The 10,412-nt window shown below is 40.0% G+C and overlaps 1 protein-coding gene across 1 annotated transcript in view; it reads right to left on the reverse strand.

Annotated features, from left to right (window-relative positions):
• Positions 1–242: 242 nt before the first annotated feature.
• Positions 243–10,412, reverse strand: part of mosmoa (modulator of smoothened a) — a 21,041-nt gene continuing 10,871 nt past the window's right edge. The window contains exons 2-3 of the mRNA XM_017421874.3: positions 8,044–8,256; positions 243–3,588 (exon numbers count right to left, since the gene is read on the reverse strand). Of these exons, the coding sequence (XP_017277363.1) occupies positions 3,404–3,588; positions 8,044–8,256 (398 nt within the window). The 3' untranslated portion in view covers positions 243–3,403. The remainder of the gene's footprint in view (positions 3,589–8,043; positions 8,257–10,412) is intronic.

Genomic DNA, 10,412 nt, shown 5'->3' on the forward strand with positions numbered 1-10,412 from the left:
TGTTATTTAGCAATACTGAAGTGCAAATGGTTTGGCTGTTTGTGAGGTTCTATGGATGCATCGAGGGGGGGGGGGGTTCCTCTCAAGTTGCAGCCTGTTTGTGTCTGATTTACTCTTGATTAATGAAGTAAAAATAAAAATAGGGAAAAAACAGTTTGTTTCATCAAAACAATACTCCAACTGTAAGATAAACCCACGCTTGTTAAATAAGCACAAAACAGACCGTGTCAGAGTCACACACATCCTTTTTTTGTGTTTTTATTCAGTGATAAATAATTTCCTATGATCATAGGCTTTAATGTGTAGACATCCGATCAAGGCAGGAGACAAATCAGAGGGCACACACGTTGCCACCATTAGAAAATAATAGCAGAAACGAAAAAACAATGAGGTAAGAAGTTCTCTTTTTTTTTATACATTTGTGGTGCTTCTATGTCTGTTACCTATACTGTTGAACGCACAGTGCTTCCTAATACAGAAATCCTGCCTTTTTGTGTCATCTGTACATTATTAAACAAAAACAGGTCATGGCACAATACTAAACCAACCGAGGCAGAATGTATAGTTCAGCTGTATACATCGTCAGACCCAGAGTTAGAGAAGCCAAGCAGGAAACAGAAATAGAAAACAAACATCTAAGACTTGGCGAACTGAGCGACTGGGAATGTTTCGACACACACGCCCAAAAACACACACTTTCCATGAGAGATCTGAGTGTCAGTAGCTTATATGATCCCATACGGCTGAGTATGAAAAAAGGTGTCTTTAAATATGTGAAAGAGGAGCAGTGAGAAGACGAATGGATGAGGAAAAAAATGCTCCCAACTGTTCTGATGATCAATCTACTGCTTGATACGTGACAGTAAAATTAGAAATATTAGAATTGTGAAATGGTTTGCGAGTACTTAAGAACTGATTAATTAAAGACTGCCTCTGTTTAACCTGCAGATAGGCCTTTAATATTTATGTTTTGGTCTAATTTCACAGATGGAAGACATTTGTGTGCTTTAAATTTTGATCTGGGGAAAGCAAAGGTTTTCCTACTATAGGGTTGGAAGGAGTCGATCCTGATTTATCTTTCACTTAGAAAGTCAGTGAACTTAAAAACACGCATCCCCTCTCAGCCGAAAGTCCCTTTAAGTGTACACCAGAGGTGAAAATGTCAGCTGTGGTCAGGACTGAGAAACCTTCCTTTAGATTAGCAGAAAATAGGAAGTGTGTTGATTTAGTTTTTCCCCACAGAGAACCAATGTTTTCATAATCCAAGCTGAACTGTCATCTTGTGCACTGCTCATACTGATAGTGACGGTGCAAATTTGTTCAAACGTGACCTAATTTAGACTAAAAATATTCACACTGTGCTCTACAGCGAACTGAAGTCGTTTCACGTAAGTGAGGAGTAGAGCAGATTTTAAAAAGAAAAGCCCGGAATAACCAGTGCATTTTCCAGAAGAGAAGTGAAAATAGAATTGGAAATACTTTAACTTCATGTTTGGGAAGTGCACACAAGAGGAAGAAGATAAAGTAGTCAATATAAATCATGGGTTTTTGTCTCAGAATTGAACTTTTTTTTCCTTAAACACACGACTGCTTATCACGCCTTTTCTGCTACTTGTTCCATTCTCACATTTGGATGCTGCCGGTTGGGTAAAGTCTGCAAAACAAATCTATTTTTACCCAGCGCAGACTAACGTTCTCACATGAAAACCTCATCTGAAAAATGTCTAGAAAGTTTCAGGCCTGCTTGTGTGAGAATGGTTTAGATTATTTCAAGGTGAAACCCTTTCTTTTTAAAACCTCCAATTACCCAAAAAGTAGGAATTATGACAAGAAAAGTCACTTCTTCTCAACTTGCTGAAGCCGACTTATAGACAAATCTAAATTCATGACAACTTTGCTATTCAGTAATTTGACAAAAGCGTTGATTGGAAGCTTTAGGAGCTTCAATTATCAGATGTTAAGCAGTCTAATCAGATCTGTAACTGACAATAAAAATATTTAATAGTTGCAGCTTCTATATGTCAATTTACAAACTCTAGACAGTGTGTGTGTGTGTGTGTGTCACACATTCACAGACCTCTCAAGCACCATCCCGAGGCACAGTGCCATGCATGGACCTGACCTGCAGTCCCAGTGCCTTCACTGTTAAAACAAGACAAAAAAAAACTGTTCTTGGTTCACTTTTTCCCTATCAAACATTAAAGGAGAATACCGCGGATTATCAGAGTTCACGTTTTGCCTCCCTCTCCCCCCCCCCACTATACTGTATGCAATTTTGTTTTCCATTAAGAAAATTCAATACTGTCCAAAGCATGTGCAGTGATGCTTAACTTCAGAGAATACTTTAAAATGGCCGCGTGGCTCGACTTAAACAAATACAGGAGATGAGTTTATGTTCAGATGATTACTCTCTAAATTCACAGTCAAAGAGGATGGGCATCAGCATATTGGCTTTGGCTGAGCTGCCTTCACTAATACTTTGTTACCGTCTGTATAAATAACAATATGCATGGTAATAGATTGAGTGGCATTCTCCTTTATGGCGATCGACCTCCTTGTTCTGTGAGAGAGGTAACCCAAAGACGCTACCTGCTTGTACGTTTAAACTGGAGAAGACAAAGAGGAAGCACACCTGCATCTACCTCTCATCCACAGCTGTGTGCCAAAACAGCTGGATCGGCAGCTGCTCTCCTCGTCTGCACACCTGGGGCCGTGAGATATGGCAGGCAAAAACACAACCTGCTCTCAAGCCAAGCCCCCATTCAAGGGTTCAGTTCGGTGAACCTCAGTAACACGAACGCTACTTCAGCGGAGAGGCGGCGGGGCACGGAAGAAGAGGGGAAAAAAAAGAAACAGAAGGAATTGTACAAAAAGAGAAAACTGAGAATAGCAAAGGGAAGCCATAAATAGCAGCAGGAGCGGTCGTGACGAAGCAGATGAGTGCTGAGGGCGACTGGAAATCAAGTCGAGGAGCGGCTGCAGTGGTCCTCAAGAAATGTGTGCCAGCATTGTGGCTGCGGTTGCCATGACAGCGGCACATTAAGCGCCCCCTTCCAGCAGAACAACAACAGAGAGACGGTCGTATCTGAAATCAGCAGCGGCAGGGTGCTGCGACAGCCTCGGCTGCCCTCCGTCACACTCCTCCCCACCCTGTTGTGCCCATGTCCCGTTTTAGCTTTTTGTTTTTTGTTGCTATTTTTCCGTCTTTTAGTAGTTAGGTTCTCCATGGTGCTGCAGTCCCTTTTACGCATAAGCAGGGGTGGGGTGGGGTGGGTCTTCCCTGTTTTCAGGCCGTGGGACAAAGTTTGTTGTTTTTGATTTTCAGTACAGTTTTTGTTTTTGTAAATCCCATAAAACTTCCAGAGCCTCTCGTGTTAGTCCAGAGGCCGGCCTGGTGCAGTCCTCAGCCTGGGAGGCAAACCTTCCCTGCAAACAGCAGTCCCACTATGGTGAAGAAGATGGAGAGGACGAAGAGCACGTATGACGAGCCGACCACCGTGTTGTTGGGCAGCTTGTACGGCTGACCTCCCACCTCGTTGATATAGAAGCCAATTGGGAAGATGAGCGCTGCCATGCAGAACAGGATCACTGGAGGGGAGGAGGAAGAGAAAAAAATTAATTAACTAGGCATTTTACAACAATTATGATAATTCTGAACCAAAAAAAAAAAAACATGAATGTTTTCAAAACCCTGTGGTCCCTGGGCATAAATGGGTCAAAGTTCTCTAAAACTCTTTTTGCAATTGTTAAATTCCCACTAAAAACATTAGAACTTGCTTTTGCTGGTCAAACTAGATTAAAAATAAGAAAAGCACATCCTCATTAAATAGCGCAGTAATCACTAATCCATAAAAAAACCCTCAATTTAAACAAAATAACTTACAAGACACACCAGTGCAAATCAAACTAGCACCTCTTTTTGTGGGAAGGAAGCAACAAACTGCATTTATATCACAATATTTAATCAAAATAATCATCTATTATGATGCGACTGTTCAGTTTTTTCCATTCTGGTATATTCATCACTGATGGCAGAAGTTAGGAAAATATAGTCGAAGAATTAGTTTAAACCTGGAGGATTTAAATTAGGTTTAAATGATGTCACTGACCATTTTACTGATAAAATACTAGATGGCAAAATAAGATTTTACAAAACTTTTAAATGTCAGGCAGAAGTTTTGAAGAAACATGAACAAAATTACACTGAAACGTCCTTTAAAAGGCTTGTTTAAAAGATTAGATAAACACTGGATTTCCAAAGATAACCACCTCAGTATCAAGTGAGCCTTCACTGTGCAGCAAGTGGAGACAAAGCTGGTAGTAAACTTAAAAATATTACAACGGTGATCTTAAAAGGCTTGGTCCACTATAGGTTGTAAACCCAGGAGTAAAGATTGGGCCTTTTTTTAACTTGGTGTTAAATTACCGAAACGTGCAGCTGTGTAGATTTTCAGCTAAAGAAATAAACTGCATGCGTCACGTCGCACAGCGAAGCCGAGTTACATCCGAGCAGACTGCACGCATTGGGGTTACCATGGCAAAATATACGCATCCGCCAACTGCAGCTGGCAGAAAATGTTTGGTGGCAATTTCCTGCCAGTTCAATTTAACGCTGCTATTACTGTGGCTGACAAACGCAAACACAGGTTGGACAACTGATTGAAATAAATTTCATAGAGAAAACCAATTTAATTGGGCTAAAACAGAAAAATAAATAAATAAATAATAAAAAAAAATATATATATATATATATATATATATATTCCACATAGGTCAGTGCATGGGCCATACGAACTCTTGAGCATCTTTAAACAATTATTTGCATCTTATTTTTCCCCAAAAAAGCTCTGAAGTGAAGATCTCACTCTAGAAATACACATCAGACACCTGAAACTGGGCTATTCTGTAAAATTAACATTATCTGAATTCATTTTTTGCCTAAAAATAAGACATTTATCTGGAATTAATGAAATGAAAGCCAATAATTGTGCTTTTTTGCTGAAGTACCTGATATTTATTGCCACCATTTGTGCTTGAAAATGTCAAAACAAAGGAAAAAACTGTTGCCTGGTGTCTGGAATGACTCCTGTTTCTACATATGTTATAACCATTGAGCGTGTTATAACGAAAACCTTTTTCTTTTCAAAATACAGAATAATGAAAGCGGTTTGTGTGACTTAAAAGATTCCACTTTCCTTGTCCTCGTGAACATTTTGCGCCTCATTTAGCCGAACCTAAAAGCCTTTGAAGAAGTTCTACCCAAATGCTGGATGCAATAAAGCCGCTGTGTCTAAAGGCGCACAAATGTCAAAATATTTACAGTACAAACACACATGTGGTCGGTGCAGATGTTTGTTGACCAAAGGTGAGCAGCCCAGCAGAAACCACCTTAGAAAACACTCAAAGATGCTCAGTTTGTCCCTAAACTGCAGCTTCAACAACACAGACTGCTCATTCTGTCTCTGTAATATCTCCCCCTTTTGTTTTTAATCCATTTACATTTTTAAATTTATTCAATCACTAGTCAAAGATTATCTCTAACCGTCTAACGAGACAAAGTCCAGCTCAGAAGTTTTTAAATTTGTAAAACAAAAATAATGGTCCAGTGTTACATGAGAGGAGTAACTCCCTGATCCACCGATAGACTCAATTTATGATCATTAGGAAGCTTACAAATGAGTATTTACAAATAATTTCAAGAGTGTGAAAGAGTGTTGTTGTCCTGGAAAATAAAGCCACTTGATGAATTCAAGTGTGGGACAAGTTTTGTGTTTGAACGCTTAAAACATTTGTATTTGTGAGAAAATAAAACGGAGACGAGCACAAAGAAAAATCCAAACCTTTTGTGTTTGTTTGCATCTGTTTAACAACACAAAGCAGAAATGAAAACAGTCCCCGCGGTTTTCATCTGAACTAGAAAATGGGACATCCCTTCAGAAATCCAAACGCCATCAACGGATGCCGATTTGTCCTACGTTAGCAGACACAATCTGCTTTTTGATACTGGAGCGATGAAGCTCGCTGCTGATGTCGACATTTATGAGTTCTGTTTAAAGTGCGCTCCTGTTTGTAGGGCCAGTTGCACTTTCTTTGCCTTCTCCTTAAACCACAAAAGGAACTGGGACACCCCTACTTCTTGGTGTGAGTACGCGTGTACCAGTACTGGATTCTGCCAAACAAACGGAAGCTTTTACTCATTTCACCTGAACCAACTTTCAACACTGAAGCAGGAAGAAAGCAAAGCAGCTGCTTTTTTCATGGCCTGTAATACTAAAGAGTAAAAGCACTGATTGGTGGGCTCTGAGATCCATATCGGTCCCAGTGGGATTAATTAGGCGAGCGTTGACCAATGACTCCTAAAAGCTGAACACGTTGGGATGTTCTGCTCAGCGTCAGTAAGGTGTGTCAACACCAGCAGAGTAAAGCGCAGGTCAGGAGGAGGAAAACCAACAGGAAGTTGCAGCAAACCTCAGGAATTAAATAGCTAAGCTGCAACTAATTAAAATGACTGTTTTCTTCTGTTTCCTTTGGTGATATTATGACTGAAACTTGTGGTCCAGCTGAAGCCACTTCAGCAGGATAGTGTGGGGTTAAAATGAAAGAAGAGTTCATTTTGAATCACACAGACCAAAAACAATAAATGGTTGTCATCAAATATTAACAAGAACCTGTAATTCTGCAGACTGTGAATGGAAGATGTTTAGCCTATAGTTTTAAAAAAATATTTTTATTAATAGGAAAACAGACAAACTGTGTTCTGTAAAAACTCAATTCTGGGCCTGGATTCAAGTTCTCGACATGAATTGCAGCAATCTCAATTTGTTATTTTTAACATTTAACTTCTTGATGATTCTGTGCGTACTGTCAGCTTTATTTCCCATTTTAAACTTTCTGTTTTCAAGAATAATACTAAAATAATAAAGCTAAGGTAATTCAGTCTGCGGTGATTAAATAGAGGTCTTTTTGCCGTGGGCATCACCACCAGACTGATTAACCATATTTCCATGAATGAATTCTACATCCGTCAAAATAACATCCACATGAAGAACCCAGGTTTTAAAATCTCTCTTTGCATACTAAAAATACACCTGGTTGAGTTTATTGAATATATCGAGTAGACACTCAAGAGGATAAGGGTGACAACGGCTCACAGTTGTCATAGGAACCTTCTTTCTTTCCTTTGGGTGTGATTGCTAAACAATGACTCAACTTTGTCTGCTTTATATTAATGGAGAGCACGTTTGTGGAGTTGTTTGGGATTCTGAGCATGGGGTGAATCACCAGCTGATTAGGAAGTGTTACAAAAAACGACAAAACTGTGTAAGACCAGGAAAAAAATAAACAGGAACAAAGAGAGAGAAAAAACAACAACTGTGTGCTTGTGCAAATCCACAGCCCATTTTTCCTTTTCGTGTCAGCACCCTGAAAAATGCTTCCAGCTTTCTAACAATAATACGAGCCATTGTGGCTCCAACATACCGCCGTTCCATCTGGGCGAGCGTGCTCGGGGCCGTCGCTTCCCTCAACTAGCTGACCCAATCAAGCTCCACCAGCCCACACAGCTTTAGAAAACCAGCCGGGGCACAGCGCGCAAGATGAATGTGGCTCACTGTTGAGTGCTACAAGTGCATTTACACAAGTCTTGTTTGAATAAAAGAAAACTGTATTGTTCAAGGCAAAGGGGGAGATAAAACACAAGAGAAGCTGTGTGACCGCATAAACCACCCACTCGACGACCAAACAAGCTGCATTAGTCCATAAATCAGCTTAAGGGGGCAAGAGGAGCATAATGCACATATTTACACACAAATGTGAAAATGAACTCATATCTGAGCTACGAGTCATTTATCCTCACACTACACCTACTTAGACTCTTCTCTTTTTCTTCCCACGTACAGTAAAGAGGCTATAAGCACCTACTAATCTGGGAAGTTTTTAACAAGTAATGTTAGGACAGCGAGAGACGAGAAACTTCCAGAGGAGTGTGTTGACAGTAAGTCCAATGAGGACGTCTCTTTAATTCAACGGGTCTTCTTCACTTACTGCCGGTGAAGGCAATCCAGCGGGCATATTTGGTGGCCTCTCTGCGCCAATGCGACGCCACGAGCAGTCCACAGGTGACCGTGAGGGAGATGATGCCCATGATGATAAAGAAAAGGGTGGTGACCCACTCAGGGGGCAGCCGCGGCGGGATACAGGTCCGATCTCGTCCGTGGATGGTCTGACACTGGCGAACGAGACCAACTGTGAGGGCGCCTGCAGAGACAAGACGAAAGCGAGATGAGCTGCCAGTTCCCTTTTATTCATCATTTAGACGGGAAACCATGAAGAAAAATAAACAAACAACAAAAAAAGGTTAAGTTGAGCTGTGGCAAAGGTCCTTTGAGGGATAGTTCAGACCTTTTGAAGCAGAAAGGGTATTCCAACAAAAACATTTTTGATATTTCTGCCAGACATGGCCCAGACTGCTACAGCTAGCTGCTATTTTTTATTCTGCTTGCAATTAAACATATACTTCTACATGAATAACTGTGATGTAAAACCTAAATTCATAATATATTTGCATTGTTTTAAGACGGCAGCAATCAATTTTGATTTTAGCTCTACTTGGACTAGCCGTTAGCTCAGCAGTTACACTACTTTTACTTAAAAACTTATCGATCACAGTTAACCATCACAAAAACATTTTCACATAACCTTTTGCCATCCAAAAACAGGCAAACAAATCTATCAGACAATCAAATCGAAACAAGAAGCAGAAAATTAACTACAAGTAAAAAAATTGGAGCAAACACACAAATGGTGTTGAACTTCAGAAGACCTGAATGCGTGCCAAATCAGAAACGAGATGAAGAGAAGCTCCTATTAAATGCCACCAATTCACTCGTGGGCCCCATCACGCCATTGGCCAACATTTCTCTGCTCGTTTGCACACTTGTGTGCAGAAAGAGTGATTAATAAATCCACCCTGCCAGGTACCGGATGCTTCCTACGTAGCTGATATTGGACAGAGTTGCATCAGCTTTAAAAGGCTCTTTGTAAATATGTGGCCCATCCTCAGCTAAAAACTCTTACCATCTATTCTGTTCCTTCTTTCTCGCTTAAGTGCTATGTTAAAGATTATCGAGAATGCAAGTTTACATGCTACGCTGTACTTTCCCATCATTGATCAGGAGACAAATGGATCCTTGGATCAAAGTGAGTCCAGAGAAGACCTGAGTGAGAGTGAAGGGCAGCGCTGGGAGCAGAACTCTGCCTCCTCTGGAGACATCCCGTTCAATTAGAGCACAAACTCAGCTGGGAATTTCTATCCGAGTAAGCAGAACCGTGTCGTGCTTCTCGGAGCGGGTCTCTGCTGACCACAGGCCTCTTTAAATGAAAGGTGGACTCTGTACAATGATCTGCAGCGGTAGAAACGGCCCGTTTAAAAATAAGATGTCGAGTAAGAGCACGATGTGTTCGGGGCTGCGATGAAACGGACGCACTGCAAGATAAACAAACCAGGATCGAACGGTTCAGGGCGTGAAATACAAACAGTCCTCGTTGAATCAAACAGAAGAATGTCTGATCTGTAAGATTTAGTGATCTCTGTCAATGATTTTTGTGAGTTAAGGCACTAAATGACAAACTGTCACTTCTATGAAACTTTTCTGGAAATATAACATCCAGTGTTTACGAATGTTCAGGAAAATTTCAGCCACACACAGCAGATACCAAAACCACACCTCTGAGCCAAAACATCTCGTTTCATTCAATCAGAAGTGAATTTTCCAATAATATGAAAAATCCTGACTGCCTTTAACAGCACATTTACCGTCAAGTTTTTTCCTTGAACAAACATAAGCAATCATTTTATTCAACGTTTGTGTGGACTCCCCAAGATACCAAATCAAAAGAAAAAATACAAATTCATTAAAATACTTCCTGTTATAACCTCATTTTAGCTGATTTAAGCCACCTTAACTGGCTTTTTTAATTAGTGAAAAAAGCAAAAAGCTTTTGAAAAATTTGAATAATTTTCTAATAATTTGTCATTGCTTCGCCACAAGTTGTATAGCTACATTTAAAATAACACCCCTCTTTGTATTGTCACAAAATTAAATAATAATAATAATAAACAATATGAATATGAATAAATGGAAAACATACATTATTGTCAATCAAGCACCTTTAAAACCTGAGGAAATTACTCCTGCTGGGTTGACTGGAGTGTTATTCATTTATTATAAACAGAAATACTACAACTATTCAGTAAATGTGTACTGATGACGTTTAGGGCAGTTTAAATCACGCTTTCCTGTTTTCTTGGGCCATGGACAGCTCAGTTTATCATGTTTCCACTCTGTTAAGGATGATCAAATGTTTCTCTGCAGAGATTTACAAGAACTTGGCAAAAATTATCCTTTTATTCA

Source organism: Kryptolebias marmoratus, linkage group LG12 (genome assembly GCF_001649575.2).
Source record: "Kryptolebias marmoratus isolate JLee-2015 linkage group LG12, ASM164957v2, whole genome shotgun sequence".
Classification (NCBI taxonomy): domain Eukaryota; kingdom Metazoa; phylum Chordata; class Actinopteri; order Cyprinodontiformes; family Rivulidae; genus Kryptolebias; species Kryptolebias marmoratus.